This window comes from Arabidopsis thaliana, chromosome 4 (assembly GCF_000001735.4).
Source record: "Arabidopsis thaliana chromosome 4, partial sequence".
NCBI lineage: Eukaryota > Viridiplantae > Streptophyta > Magnoliopsida > Brassicales > Brassicaceae > Arabidopsis > Arabidopsis thaliana.
In genome coordinates, this window is record NC_003075.7 from 15,520,021 (window position 1) to 15,535,402 (window position 15,382).

The window sequence follows — 15,382 nt, forward strand, 5'->3', positions numbered from 1 at the left end:
TACATGCATTGAAATTTGATTTTGTAAATTTATTTCTGAAATGAATAGTAGAATTCGTGTATCTTTCTTAAAGGATTCATAACATTCCATACCAAAAAGAGCAAAACATTCACCATCAATAAAATCAAAATATAAAATCTCTCTTTAGGTCAGTCTGAAAGGTCTCTGCACTATAACAGTTCTCTACACTAACCAACATTTGCATAAACCAATGTTAGATCGCTTGGGGAATTTGCTTGACGCTGATTTCTTCCAAGTCTATCCTGGAATATTTTTTAACTGGTACAAGTGAAAACCCCTGAGTCTTGGACTGTTGGTTAACGCTTAGCGGCTAGCGGGTAACAAGCTAGTGAGTGAAGGCACTCCTTGGCTTCTCATCTGCTCTTGTGCGCTCTTCATTTCCTCGGGATCTGTTTATCACACATACCAACAATTCTCATCAAACCATTTACATCTAATTTGCTAGGTTTCAATTCAGCAATAGCTTGAAGAGATTTATGAAATGATAAAAAAACAAGGCACTGCTAGAATCCTCAGTAGATTAGGTACACTGTTAGGTTGGTTACTGTCGCATTGATTGCTACTAGAGAGGGAGAGACCCACAAATCGGTTTAATGATGAACATTATCAATACATGGATACAAGTGAAGAGTTTAGAGACGTGTACCTATGTTTTCCATCAACTTAGGCATTAAGAACACGACAACGACCATGAATCCCACCATAAGACCCATTGGACTTTTCACAATTGACATTACAGAGAAAGGTTCTCGCATCTGCAAATAGTACATGATCGATCAGAAAACAGGAGGAAGACGCATATAGCTAAAACTAACACATACAAAATAGAAGAAGATACAGTATGAAGTATTCACCTCGTAGTATTGCTCTGCCCGCAATGGCTCCAAAACCAGCTCAGTAAGACTCCTTCTGGTTTCTGTAAGTGTTGCTTGAACCTTGCCACGATGCCGAGCACTAACATCAACTCGCACCTAATTTAAAATATTTGATTGACAGATGAGAAGCAAGTTCTCAAAATAGATGTAGTTCATAGAATATTGCAACTAAAAGATCTTACTGGGGAGAAGAAGTAGCCCAGTGCATAAACTTCAATCAGATGAGTCCCCGCTGGCACTTTGTGGCTTTGAAATTAGAGAAGTAAAGGAAAACGAAGATCAAAAATACTGATACTATTGTTCTCACAACAAAATACGGTGTCAAGTTTTCTCAACTATATCTAAAAAAAATTATACCAAAAGCTACAGATGTGTGAGATGACAAATTTGAAAGATGAGTAAGAAACCAATTAGTAGATATCGTGAGTAAATAACTAGAAGAACATATTGTTTGAAGAAGGAACAGTAGGATACAAGGTAAAGTATCCATCCGGCCTGAGGAAAGTAACATGCTGTCCACCGTTGAGTATAACTTTGATATTTGAGAATTTAGCTGCATGACCAATCACGGTGCCTGCCATAATAACTTTTAGATTAGTTTGCAGTAAAAGAGTAGTGAGGCTATTACGTAATGGATACGAGACGGTGGTTGAAGTATCATGTAATTAGAATAATATGAAGTACTCAAGAGACATATCAAAACGTATTTGCTAATATTCTTAAGCAAACACTGCTTTTAGCCAGTCTACCACTTATAGAGATGGCATACTACATAGCAAATTCATACATGGAATTACTAATACCTACTTCTCACTTGCTGAAACTATCTAAGCCACAAATATACATCAATATCACAAGACATACTAATTACACAGAGCAAACACACCCATAGTGGAAGTTGCATAACAGCTATAAATCTGCTATTGAGTATTGACCAATAGAAATAAGTTGTAGATAATTGTATTTTTCCTTAGAACAGTGCCATGAACGGAGGTTTCAGATAATTGACTGATAAAACCAAAAACATAGCAAAAATTGAGTAAAAAAAAACTGAGTTCTCGAGAGAAAAGACAAAGAATGAATTGTGAAACCTACTTGCTGGAACCCTCACTCTACCCGTGATCGTGTAACTATCCTCAGACCTGAAAAAACCAAACAGATAAGAAAAGGAAAGAATGAATTGAACAGCTGAATTCAATCAAAGACAAGAATTTAATAATATCCTTGGGATGTATAAGCAGCTAAAGTAGTAAATTCGTCAAACAAGTAGATCAAATTGAAATCAACGTTGCACAAATTATTATCAAACCCCAAAACTTGGAGATAACGATATCAAGATCACTAAACTACGAGGGAAGACTTAGAGGGTAATGCTAAAAAGATATCGCAGCTACGAAAAGCAACGACTGAATGAAAATTAAAGCTCTATGTCAACAAGCTCTATAGAGGATTTGTGGAGATAGAGGATTGATTACCCAGATGAGATCGGAAGAGTGGAAGCAAAGAAGAAGAAGAAGAGAGAAAAAGCGATAAGGGAAGTGGATCTGAAAATCGGCGCCATGGTCTTCGTCAGCAGATCGTCGAAAGCCAGACGACGATTTTATAAATCGTTCGATTTCAGGGGAAGAGGAAGAAACACAGACAGAACAAGGCGAACTAAACTTTCTGGCTCAGAAAGAAGGTTCGTTCTGAACCAATAATCGTAATTATCAATTACTGGCTTTTAATTTAGAATAATAAAACAACATTAACATAGAATTTTTTTCATATCTGTCAACGTAAGGTTATTGGTTGATGGAGTTTTAAAGATCAAAAAAATATTTTATCTATGCCAACAAGGTTATTAGTTCGGTTTCATGTATACGAGCTAGTTCAAACATGAATTTGATTTTTTCTTTCACTCATCTTTGCTCAACAGACAACAACTCTCTCTGGTTTGCACTTTCTTTTTCCAAAGACGTGCACATGGGAATCAAAAACGTTGGTAATCACATTCTTATCTTTCATCCATTAAACAGGGAAAATTCCCTTTTAGCTTTCAATTCCAACCAAGAATCTTCTAGGATACATTTTCTACCCAGAAATACCACAAAACAACCAAAAAAAAAGAATCATATGTGCTACAATCCAAGCTTCTTTGAGAACAAATCCGATATGTTAGCTATTACGAATCCAGCAAACACCTGCAAAATAAACCAAATGCTAATTCTTGAGCATCAGGAAAAATTATTCATTCTCTGTTGTTGATGGAATATAAGTTTTAGTTACCTGAGTAGAGCCAAGAATGTAAATGGCTGAATAATGACGACCATGGATCATCATGTCAGCAACCATCGCAAGCGGAATTGTGAGAGACATGCCCAGTGTCGCTACCAGCGGAGTTGTCCACACCACAGAAAGTGCCCTTTGGTTGCAAAAGCACCAAAACAGCCAAGTTATTTTCTAAACAAGTAATTACACACCTCTTTATAGGATCTAGCCTAGCAATAAACAAGACACTTGTAGCTAAACTCAACATTGCTTGTTGGGTCCACTTTATCTTGTAATAGCTGAAATCATTAAAACATACCAAAAATAGTCAGAGAGGACACTTCCGATGAAACCGTTGGCTAAGACAACTTCATCAACTTTCACAGAGTGTGGTATGGTAAACTTTGGTTCGATCCCTAATGCTGTCAATGGCCACACTGAAACATACAACCAAAAAACAAACTTTTTGAATAAGAGTCAACTTTTCCATGTCTCATATGTTATGTTTCTCGGATGATACACTTGTAAAAATGAATGGAAGATATTAGTATACCAAGCCACCAGAGAGCAACAAGTGTAAATAATCCTATGTATCCAAACAGCTTTTGGACATCAACCCCTTCTCCTTCTTCACCGGCAAACTTCTTAAGAAGCACTGTGTTGTCAATATCAGAAGGGTACAAGCCATCAATGAGGTTATCCTCCCCAACACACTAATACTCTAAACCTTTAAAGATTAATCATTTCTAACCTGTAAAAAGTCCATAAGAGACCGCAGAGAGAAGCCCAAAAAGATCTCCCATAAGGGATCGTTCCCCGTTGCTAAACACAAATATCAACTGTACGTTAAAAAAATATGGTTGATGAAACTGGAAAACTCATGGAATCAAGAAATGCTATGAGAATGAGACAAATTGAGCTATCAATTTAAAACGCAGCCCAGGGTGAGCTTTTGAATACATATAAGAAAAAGATGCATGGTGAACGAATTAGGATGAAAAACTTACAGTGAAGAATTTAATTGCGACTCATCAGAAGCCCAAGTTTTCCCTAGCGTCGTCATGACCACACCAGCCATGCTGACAAATACAGCCACTACTTTCGACAGGTTCAAGGTATCTTGGCCCAAAAATACACCAATGAACAGAGTAAACAGTCCCGAGGTTGAAGACAATACAGTAGTACTTGCCACACTTGTACGAGCAAGAGCAGCATTGGACAGATACTGTATCATCAAAAACAGCAAACAAATATCAATACCAAGGTTTAAAAGAGGACACTTTCAGGCACCACCATCAAAACAATACAACGAGCATATCAAAGAAAATTCACCTCTGTTACAAACCAAATTGGTGCGAGGTAAAGGCCGTACATTGCAATCTGCTTAGTCGTGATCTCTTTCCTCTGTTTCAGAGTCTGCACTTCTTCTCTAACTTTACCGATCAAGGGTCTCTCATCTTCTTCTTCATGGGATGAAAGGTGTTCCTCACTATCTTTCTTAGTTATAGTCCCTTGAAGTCCCATTTCAATGATTTTATGCCTCAAAGGAGAACCGAGCTCAACCGAGGAATCATCGGTCAAAGCGGGAATTTTATTGGATTTGGAAGAGCGTCGATCTAAATATCGACAAAGCCAGTCTTTGAGGAATGCAACGGGAAGGTAAACAATCATAAGAGAAGCTCCAAGATATGTGACTGCAAATGGCTGCTTATAGGCTGTAAAGATATCCTGGTCAAAATTGAAGTCAAACCATTCAATAAATTATCAAACCATTTAAACAGAGATCTGAATTTGCATTTGCCATTTGATTCATCAAACTCAAACCGCTAATTCAAAGCTCGAAGAACATGATTGAAAACAAGCCTAATGGAATAAGATCCAAATGAAACATCCATAACCTCAAAAGATGAAAGCTTTAAACAAAATTGAAGAGACAATGAATGAATACCTGAGTAACTTCAGCGGAGGTGACCCATATGATAACAACAGTGCCAATCAAGAACAGACCAGCTTTGTATCTCCAACCCATTTAATATAAAAAAACTCTAAATTGAAGCCCAGAAATGAAGATCCAGGAGTTTTGAGTGCAGAGATCTGCTCGTGTAAATTGACTTCTTTGAGCTAGGAAGGAGATTGAATTAGATCAGGCAGAGGAAGTGATTCGGGGAAGGCGGTGGAGTGAAGAAGAGAAAAAGGGAAAATTCAGAGACGACGGGAAAATTGACCATCTCAGAAAAAAAAACATAAAACGGAAGAGTAACCGCGAGGGAAGGAACGGGGCACGCAGAGGGAAAGCGTTAGACCAGGAAATATTTACACTTTTGTTTTTTTTTGTAAGGAAAGTAAATAATCATGTTTTTTTTAATAAATATATAGTATTAATTTTGTTATGACTTTAATTGGACTGTAGAATTTTTAGTAAGCGTGATGTAGCCGTCTTTTCTTTTCTTCTTTTTCTGTAACGATATTTAAACCGTAAAGTCGACGCTTTTTATTTTTTTTGGTTCAACCAAACATTTTAGTATTTTGATCATATATGGATATAAATTCCATCCTTTTAGTTAGTAAACATGGTGTTGATAAAAACAAAATTTTATATTTGAAATGCTGCTATTATATAAATAAAAGGTTAAATCCACCTACTATAATTTATTTAGCTATTATTAGGTGGCATGACAAGATGTCAAGTTGGTGAATGAGGTGCGTCTGGCCTTAACTAGAGATGATACCCATATTTTATTTTCGGACGACAATTTATGACACTTGTTGTATCTTGTTCTCCTATCTTTCTTTTCTAATATTTACATTCGATTTATGATCAACAAATGGCTTCAATTGTAAAATGACAAGAATTTGTAGGGTCAACGACGTACAAGATCATTCAACTGCCGACTTCAGAAGTTGGTGTGGATATACGAGAGAGGAAGTCACATAAACAAAGAACATGAAGATTCAAAGAGTTGTATGAACATATCAGACAAAGCAAGCCTGTTCACTTTTCCACTATGTATGTAATTTATAGAACATGATGTCAACAAAGATTCACACACTTCGCAAAGCAATGAGCTTTTACATTGCTCTATAAATAAGTATACTTTTTCATATACGTGAGTTGGAAACATAAGCTTTTTAAGCCACATGAAAATGCTCAGGAAAACACAAGGTTTACAATCAGATGAGGAGATAAAAAGTCGTGGCAACGCGCAGAATCGGGATGGATTCCTTAAGAGACAGATGCACTTAAATGCAAGATGGTAGAGTAGGTCCGTGGCAGAGAAAGGCCACTGCAATGTATATGATCACCAGTAGTAGTAGTATTAAGAGGACCCTGCAAGAGACAAAAAGGGTTAGGAATTAGGAACTATGTTCGATTCTTAAAAAATTCTCACTTGACATTACAAATGTGGAACTTGGGGTGATTAAAGTACTTTTTGCTATAGTTAAATGTGTTCTTAGGCCAAAAACTAGTTTTAGTATACAGTCTTGCAATCATAATACTGAAAATTGTTTACTAAGGTTTTAGGAAACATACGTGAGCTTGCAGTTTCTCCACCAGACGTTGCTTCTAAAACGACGAGCTTGCTTTCTGAACCGGAATGTATTCCCCTGCATATTGGCGGTTTTATCGACAAGAAGCTCCAAACGTTCACCTCTATCTAGGACTTTGTCAATGTTTTCTATCATGACACCCCGCACCTATCCAAAACCAAAAAGAAAAACCAGGATGTATTGTCAAACAGTGAAGCCAAGACTCAGAACCATGTCTCTAAACAACTTCACAATCCGACTGAACTTGTAAGACAAACTCATCAAACCTGATTCATTTCACCCTTAATACGATTAATCCTATCGGCATTAGGATCATTAGAGTAATAGTCAATCTGCTGACTGAGAACTCTAGAGAATTCCTCATTCATTGCATAAGCTAGTGCTGTATGAACAGCCCTGCCATAAGTCCGTACGAATCTCTGGTGAATATCCTCCAAAAAGGCAAAAGGAATTCTCCCTGACATAAAAAAGTTTTGACTTTTGAGTTAGAAAGACATTCACATCTCTCTAATGCACAGCTTCTCGGATATAATTGTGTTGATGTTATGTCCAAAAAAATCAAATTCATTCACATCACAATATAAGACCAAAGGTCTCGAATTCAATAACAGAGCGATCGTTCAGAGCAAAAAAGGATTAGACTTTTGAATTCCACTGTCACCAAAGTTGGAAACTTCCTCAAAATTAGCCATAGAAGTAAAAGAAAGGGGAGGACGTACTTCCGGCGGTTTCTTCGGCCATACAGAGAACGGTGAGGCCATCGGTGCGTTTAACGTGGAAGACGTAACGATCCTGAGAGTAGGAGACGTTGCTGTCGTTGTCTCCAGGGACCTTCTCGAGGATCTGTTTGGCGATGGTGCTCGCATTCGTAGAGGTGGCGGTGAACTCAGAAAGAACCACCGTGCCACGAGCCACGAGGGCGTACAGAATCGCCATCTCCGTCGTCGATCCCCCTGCCGAATCAACAAAACTCGTGTAAGGTCAACGAAGAAGAAGGTTTTCCCGCGGAAACCGAGCCAGCCAGACGAATCGCTGGATCAATCAATCAGAGAGAGAGAGAGAGAGAGAGAGAACCAATTGGCTTCTTTTTCTCTCTGCATATAATTGAATCTCTTTCTCTCTCTCTCCTCTTGGAGTTTAGCTGGAGCTGGAGACCTTTTCGCCTCCGCTGATTACAAATATTTAATTTCGGATAGCTACGTTGATTTATTTTTAAAATACTGTATTATTATAAGGATCAAAATGAAATTTTGTCAAAATATCACGGGCAAAACTAAGTTAGTTCTTTTTGTTTTGTCGGAACTAATTTAGTTCTAATAAGTAAAAAATATAAATATGAAAAGAAAACAATTTGCTTCAGTTTCGAAAATATTGTACCGTGAATTGTTTTATAAGGATTATTAATGGTTAACGCTAAATTAGTTTGATATCAAACTTATAAGAAATACAAAGAAAACAAACAAATTCTATCAGTTTCAAACAAATAGAGAAATCTGAGCAAAAAGATCGAATAATTGTAATTTATCCGTGGAAGAAGATGTGATTTTAAAGTGTAAATTTTTACGAATATGAAGGATAAAATGTAGGGATGTGTTCAAATCATCATTAAATCAGTTTTTTTTTTTTTAGTGTGGTAGTGACGTACCAAACAAAACCAAAAAGCGGTCTATTTCCTTCTGGTTTGAAACGATTTGGGTCAAAATTGGGTTTCGAGTTTGAATAAGATATGAGTGAATAATATACTAACTTTAGCCAAAGACAAAAAAAAAAAAGGAAAATTAAAGGCAGAAAAATGAAAATGACATCCAATGAGCTGAGCCTAAACCAAACATAGCCAGAGATAAGCCTTACAAAATGTACAACAGATATAAAATCCCAATTCCCAACTCTAAACCAAGACGTGGTTCACGACCCAAACCGAATCTCACGGGAAAAAGTGGGACATATACACATATATACACGGTAAGCTTCGCGCCTCCGTCAAATCACGTGTTGTTTCTTCTCGGCTTTTCCGTTAAAGTAAACGTCACAACACCGCCGTTAATCACCGTGGTCTGTGGGAATTCAACCCAGAGGCAGAGAAGACCCTGAGAGACGCCATCTGGTCCTTCTTTTGCCTCCATCTGTGTCCTCTCTCTCTCTCCTCGATCTCACGACGATCTTCATAAACCCTACGCTCTGCTTACTCTTCCATCATCTTTTGCTCAGATTTCGTAATTTGTGGTTTCTCGATCGGGATATTAGTACTCGATCGTGTCTCCGATTGATTCTGATCGGAATATCAAATTCGGATTCCGGAGAGCTGGAGATAGAGAGAGACTTAGGTAAAGTTTGGTGGAGATGATGCAGAGACGGAGTCCGCCCAAGCACAGGCATGACGGAACATCGCCGCTTCCATTAGGAATGGATTGGAGTCCTCCACCGCGCAAATGGGTGAGTTCTTTTGTTGCCAAAAATTCGAACTTTATTGGACTTTACCACGTTACCTTTTGGAAGTGCCGTGCTAGAATTCTTCAGTTGCCTGCTTTATTCTAATGGGACTTGAGATAAATGTGGATGTCTTTGTTATTAGTCCCAAGCTATGGGGATAGCTAGTGTAGTTACCAGCAAGTCCAATGGTAGACTCACCACATAAGGCATTAGAAGTCATTTCCTACAATTGGTGAATTCTGTTGTTGCCCTCTATTGAATTGTTAGTTTATCTTTTGTTTAACATCAGGGGTAGCTAAATCTTTATTTATGCAGCTTTGGATAGCTCCAGACTATAAAGTATCATTCTACTCGATTGAATTCCATATATGTACAAGTTGGAGATTTTGAGATATTTATGTTTATTTCTGCAGAATGGTAGAGATACTGTTTGGCCTCATGACCCTCGAACTGGATGGAGTTATTGCGTTACAATACCCTCGTGGATTGTCCTTCCAAAATCAAGAAATTCAGATCCTGTTGTGGTAATTGAATTCTTCAGTGTTTATCTCTTGCAAGAGCATTTCAATGTTTATCGACTTGTAGCAAATTAGCTGAACTGGTTATGTCAACCATATCTTGAACGTCTGCGGATCAATAAAATTCAACATCAACAGTGATATATTTGTGTTCCTGGACTAACTTAATTATCTAGCGGAGTGTGCCTTTTTTTGTTTTTTTGCTGCTGAAGAGTTTTATTGCTGTGCATGTCATACGTTATTCCAATATAGTTGAACTTGCTTACATATATAACATTTTAGATGAACAGTTTTACAGGGTTCAGGTAAGTGTGCAATCCCCTGAAGGTATTACCACAATGCGAGGAGTGTTGAGACGATTTAATGATTTTCTAAAGCTATTAACGGATGTAAGATTTTGTTCTCCCTGAATATAGGCCGATCTAACTCTTCATTTTTTCTTCATGTTTTAAATGCAATGTGATTGACAGCATATGCACACTCATGTTTTCCTTACAGCTTAAAAGAACATTTCCTAGAAAAGGTTTCCCATCAGCTCCCCCCAAAGGGCTGTTGCGTATGAAAAGCAGAGCAGTGTTAGAAGAGGTATGCATTTTTTCTTGAGGCTAACTGAATGAGGTCACTTGTGTAACTGCTGTTACTTTCAATATATTTCTATTTAGTGCTATTATTTCCCCTTTCTCCAAATCTTGTCCAACCAAGATTAAGTACGAATTATGCAGATTAGTGGTAGACTTCAGGTGGATTAATATACGGAAAGCATGTCCCAACAATAATGTTACAATTATTCGTGCAAACTATTTGTTTCATAAGTGATAGCTTTGATCTTGTTGCAGAGAAGGTGCTCTCTTGAGGAGTGGATAACAAAGCTATTATCTGATATAGAATTGGCAAGAAGTGTCGTAGTTGCATCCTTTCTTGAACTAGAAGCTGCTGCTAGGTCTGGTATGAGATATTACAGTATACACTTAAGCCGTGCATTGGTCAATGCTGTAATGTGTGATTAGAGTCTAACATGATATTGCTTTTCAGCATGCCAAGATGTAGATCAGAATGCTTCTGATTCCAATAATGATAGAAGTAGCACAAGTTCGTCGCCTATGGTTCACCCAAGTTTGAGCTTGTTTCATGCTGGTGGCAGTACTCTCACATCTGACTATGGCAGTGATACTGCTTATGAAACATCTGAGGTTGGATCACCAAGTGTAGGACAGGATGATATTTCTGAAATTGGTACGGAAGATCTAACTCTGGATGAAGATTTAACTTTAACAAATCCAATAGAGAAGCTCGTTAACTTTAGCATGTCCAACATTGACGAGGGGCTTTCAATGAGCGAAACAATTCTAGAGCAACTTGAAGACTTTCCCAAACATAAAGTCCGCTCAAGATATGTCAATAATATCCTAGGGAAGGATGTGTATAATGGAAATGCTTCAAAAGGCGTATTTCTTGCTAACAATGGTTCACGACTTCTCTCTGAACCAGAACCATCAACTCACTCAGTAATGCATGACAGAAATGATAGTGCTGAAAGGTTTGCTTTACACACCGGTCAGACATCAACATCTGGTCTCTTAATTTCAAGCAGGGATAGCCACCTGGATCTACGCCAAGGTCCTGGTGTATCGCTTGGAACTGGGCTTGTTTGTAACCCGGAGAGGCAGGGTAGTGCACAAATAGTTCTTCCACTGGAGCTGCGTAATAAATTGAACAGGATTCTGTTAGCCACAAATGAGAGACTTGTCAATGCAAAAACAGATATGGAGGATCTTATAGCACGGCTAAATCAAGAGATTGCTGTGAAAGATTACCTGAACAAAAAGGTACAATAAAAAAAAGTAGTCATGAATTCTGTTTTTTTTTTTCTCTCATTTTTGATATCTTATCCTTTTTTCCTTTGGAGCGAATGGTAGTGTTGTAATGTTGGTTTTACTGCTCAGGTTAATGATCTAGAAGGGGAACTTGAAACTACGAAGCAGAGAAGCAAAGAGAACTTGGAGCAAGCTATTATGAGTGAGAGGGAAAGATTTAATCAGATGCAGTGGGATATGGAAGAACTTAGGCAAAAATCTTACGAGATGGAAATGAAGTTAAAATCTAGAGAGGTATGATTTAAAAGTAGTTTTGCAACCAAACTGCTTCGCATAGATCGCACATAATTTCTCTCTTCTAGAGAAACATACTGATGCAAATTATTTCAATAGGATGGGAGCTCACATGCAGAACCCACTGTACAGTCAACTATTTCTGAGAAACATGTTTTGTCGAAAGAGTTGGACGCCAGAAAACAACAACTAGAGGACCTCTCTAGGCGATATGAAGAATTAGAGGCAAAATCAAAAGCAGATATGAAAGTTCTTGTCAAAGAGGTCAAATCTCTGAGGCGTTCTCATGTGGAATTAGAAAAAGAGCTAACCCACTCTTTGACAGATAAAACTAATGCCGAGGTAATTTCTGCGTATAGTATTATTATATCCTCTTATTTGGCAGCACCTTGGGATTGTGGATTTTTATCATGCACGTAAGAGACAACACAACTGAGACTGGAACATGTTACACTTTCAGAAACTCCTCCAAGAGGAAAGAAAACTACTAGAGAACACAGTTGCGGCTAGAAAGAAGCTGCTTAGTGACTGCAGAATTCTCCACGACCGGCTTAAAGAGTACAACTTAAATTTGTCAATGGATGGAAACGGTAACTTTGTCGACGACTCAACTACAATATCAGACGTTTTGCGTTTACTGTCAATATCTGATGATCAAATTGAGGAGGTATTGCTGCATCACTGCTTTATTGCCATTTAAAATCAGTTTCCTCTAATAAGAGTTACTTTTCACGATATGTCCATCAGGATGAAGTTATTTATTACTTATTAGTGTAGGATAGTTAGGTTTCCGCTGCACTAATGAAAACTGTAACGTTGTGCATTTTACAAGTTTTAACGATTTAGACCATTTTCAGGCTCAGCTACTTTCTGGGTTTGACGAAAATGCTGCTGCTGAAGACATCGATAAAACTCTCAGCATGGATACTGAAACAAGAATTATGGAGGACGAGCTGAGGAAGATACTGGCAAACATTTTTGTTGAGAATGCGAAATTGAGAAAACAGGTGAACTCTGCAATGCTCCGTGCTCTCCAAAAAGACGTAAAGACCACTGAAGATGTGAATGAGGAAAATAGTGATGAGAAAGATGAAGCATCAAGAGAAACATTGAAGAGATAGGTAATAATAATAATAGTCGCTTTGACCTGAGAATAGACTGCCATTTTTTTTTCTCTATAAGCAAAGGACTGGTCGCTTTATAATACAAAACGGTTGGTCTCTTGGAGGAGCAAATTAGTTGAAGCTGAGTGTTGTGTAATCGATATATATACACACACGTGACACCACCCTTTTGAGAGTACATAAGGCAAAAAGATGTGTATTAAGTATGTTTGTTGTATAATTGTATTGCACTCTGTTGCATATATTTATTGTGATCCGAACTCAGTTCTTGCAAACAAAGTTGGAATTGTAAGGATTTAGGTTATACAAATTGTGTCAATTGATCATCATTGTCCTCAAGTATAAAGCATGTTTCTTTCTTGAAGCAGAATTTGTGGCTTCTTTCTCCAGGTATTTCAGACATTTCTTTATAGCAAGCAATTTTGAGGGAAGAAAACTGAAACTAGATAGAGAATATTAAATGCTAAAAACCTTTATCATCATCTTTGGACAGGATGAAGAAGTTAATGACATTTCCTTTAGCGCTCATAGAGCACACTCAAAAGTCTATGTGCGTGAATCCAGCTCATTCTCTAATGGTTTCAATAAGTTTTGATTAGTTGATAAAGTTACAAGGGGCAATTATAACAGTTTTCAAATTATTGAAACACTTAGGTGTATTATCACAAAAATAAAAAGTTAGGTGTCATTGGCAATTTAATACAAGTTTCTAATTTGATGATATACATGCATTAAACGTGCTTTGCAGTTTGTGCATATAACGAAATTTAGTGTGTATTTTAAAAAGCATCTCCTTACTTGTGCCCTGAAGTGTATGCTTATAAATTTAGTTCTCATTGTGTCAGCAAACTGTGTGTTATCAATTGCCTTACTCCAATGGCTTCAATAAGCTTACTTCAAGTTTCCGTAGCTATCCTTTGCTTTCTCATCCTTCATTACTTTCTCTTCAAGAAACCTCATGGCCGGTACCCTAGGAACTGGCCGGTTCTCCGGATGCTACCCGCTATGCTCAAGGCGCTTCACCGAATCTACGACTACAGCGTGAAGATTCTCGAAACCTCTGACTTGACCTTTCCATTCAAAGGACCGCGGTTCACAGGAATGGATATGTTGCTCACGGTTGATCCAGCTAACATTCATCATATAATGAGCTCAAATTTCTCAAACTACATCAAAGGACCGGAGTTCCAAGATGTTTTTGATGTGTTAGGAGACAGTTTCATCACCACGGACTCGGAGCTATGGAAGAATATGAGGAAATCTTATCAAGCCATGCTCCATAGTCAAGAGTTTCAAAGGTTTTCAATGAGTACCATGACAAGTAAACTCAAGTACGGTCTTGTTCCCCTTCTTAATCATTTTGCTGAGGAAGGAACAACTCTTGACTTGCAAAGCGTCTTCGGGAGGTTCACTTTCGATACAATTTTCATCCTTGTAACTGGTTCTGATCCTAGATCTCTCTCCATTGAAATGCCTGAAGACGAATTTGCTAAAGCTCTCGACGATGTTGGAGAAGGGATTCTTTATAGGCATTTTAAACCAAGGTTCTTGTGGAAGCTGCAAAACTGGATAGGATTCGGACAAGAGAAGAAGCTCACTGAAGCTAATGCAACTTTTGACCGCGTGTGTGCCAAATACATATCAGCCAAGAGAGAAGAGATTAAAAGATCACAAGGGACTTCCAATGGAGGAAGTCAGGATCTTTTAACTTCCTTCATAAAGCTAGACACGACCAAGTACAAGCTCTTGAATCCGAGTGACGATAAGTTCCTTAGAGACAACATCTTAGCTTTCATTCTAGCGGGAAGAGACACAACAGCCACCGCTCTCTCTTGGTTCTTCTGGCTTCTCTCTGAAAATCCACATGTGGTAGCCAAGATTCATCAAGAGATCAACATCAACACTGATCTATCAAGAACAGGAAATAGCCAAGAGAATGTAGACAAGTTGGTGTATTTACATGGTGCGTTGTGTGAAGCAATGAGACTCTACCCACCAGTTTCCTTCGGACGCAAGTCTCCAATCAAATCAGATGTGCTTCCAAGTGGCCATAAAGTTGATGCAAACTCTAAGATTATTATCTGTCTTTATGCATTGGGGAGGATGCGAGCGGTTTGGGGAGAAGATGCATCGCAGTTCAAGCCAGAGAGATGGATTTCGGAGAATGGAGGCATAAAACATGAGCCTTCCTTCAAGTTTTTGTCGTTTAATGCCGGTCCAAGAACTTGTCTAGGTAAACATCTAGCTATGACTCAAATGAAGATAGTGGCAGTGGAGATATTACGAAACTACGACATTAAGGTTCTCCAAGGACAGAAGATTGTGCCAGCTCTTGGTTTTATATTGTCAATGAAACATGGTCTTCAAATCACTGTTACTAAGAGATGTTCTGCTTGAAATTATTCATGTATTAAATAAAAAAATCATTTTGGTTTGGTTTTGATTTGGTTCTTAGTTTTTTTTTTTAGTTTTACGGTTTAAGTAAACCGAAATCCTAATATTGACTG

The 15,382-nt window shown here is 37.9% G+C and overlaps 5 protein-coding genes across 5 annotated transcripts; 2 read left to right on the forward strand and 3 right to left on the reverse strand.

Moving 5' to 3' along the window:
• Positions 1-4: 4 nt before the first annotated feature.
• Positions 5-2,675, reverse strand: AT4G32130 (ER membrane protein complex subunit-like protein (DUF2012)). The gene is made up of 7 exons (NM_119365.5): positions 2,372-2,675; positions 1,992-2,038; positions 1,371-1,470; positions 1,079-1,142; positions 876-992; positions 668-776; positions 5-410 (listed from the first exon to the last, which is right to left on the reverse strand). The coding sequence occupies exons 1-7, from the start codon at positions 2,455-2,457 to the stop codon at positions 325-327; spliced, it is 609 nt and encodes a 202-aa protein (NP_194940.2). The 5' UTR covers positions 2,458-2,675; the 3' UTR covers positions 5-324.
• A 92-nt stretch (positions 2,676-2,767) lies between these two features.
• Positions 2,768-5,516, reverse strand: AT4G32140 (EamA-like transporter family). The gene is made up of 8 exons (NM_119366.4): positions 5,095-5,516; positions 4,479-4,874; positions 4,154-4,371; positions 3,898-3,968; positions 3,700-3,801; positions 3,466-3,583; positions 3,165-3,300; positions 2,768-3,079 (listed from the first exon to the last, which is right to left on the reverse strand). Exons 1-8 carry the CDS (start codon positions 5,173-5,175, stop codon positions 3,017-3,019), a joined length of 1,185 nt encoding a protein of 394 aa, NP_194941.1. The 5' UTR covers positions 5,176-5,516; the 3' UTR covers positions 2,768-3,016.
• A 442-nt stretch (positions 5,517-5,958) lies between these two features.
• Positions 5,959-7,906, reverse strand: VAMP711 (vesicle-associated membrane protein 711). The gene is made up of 4 exons (NM_119367.3): positions 7,415-7,906; positions 6,962-7,152; positions 6,679-6,842; positions 5,959-6,474 (listed from the first exon to the last, which is right to left on the reverse strand). Exons 1-4 carry the CDS (start codon positions 7,629-7,631, stop codon positions 6,387-6,389), a joined length of 660 nt encoding a protein of 219 aa, NP_194942.1. The 5' UTR covers positions 7,632-7,906; the 3' UTR covers positions 5,959-6,386.
• Positions 7,907-8,404: 498 nt separating this feature from the next.
• AT4G32160 (Phox (PX) domain-containing protein) lies at positions 8,405-13,259 on the forward strand. Its single transcript, NM_119368.3, has 10 exons — positions 8,405-9,128; positions 9,539-9,649; positions 9,934-10,032; positions 10,142-10,228; positions 10,480-10,588; positions 10,676-11,469; positions 11,587-11,751; positions 11,851-12,093; positions 12,212-12,418; positions 12,609-13,259. Exons 1-10 carry the CDS (start codon positions 9,036-9,038, stop codon positions 12,870-12,872), a joined length of 2,172 nt encoding a protein of 723 aa, NP_567888.2. The 5' UTR covers positions 8,405-9,035; the 3' UTR covers positions 12,873-13,259.
• A 421-nt stretch (positions 13,260-13,680) lies between these two features.
• On the forward strand, positions 13,681-15,349 carry CYP96A2 (cytochrome P450, family 96, subfamily A, polypeptide 2). Its single transcript, NM_119369.4, has one exon. The coding sequence runs from the start codon at positions 13,752-13,754 to the stop codon at positions 15,270-15,272; it is 1,521 nt and encodes a 506-aa protein (NP_194944.1). The 5' UTR covers positions 13,681-13,751; the 3' UTR covers positions 15,273-15,349.
• The last annotated feature ends 33 nt before the right edge of the window (positions 15,350-15,382 follow it).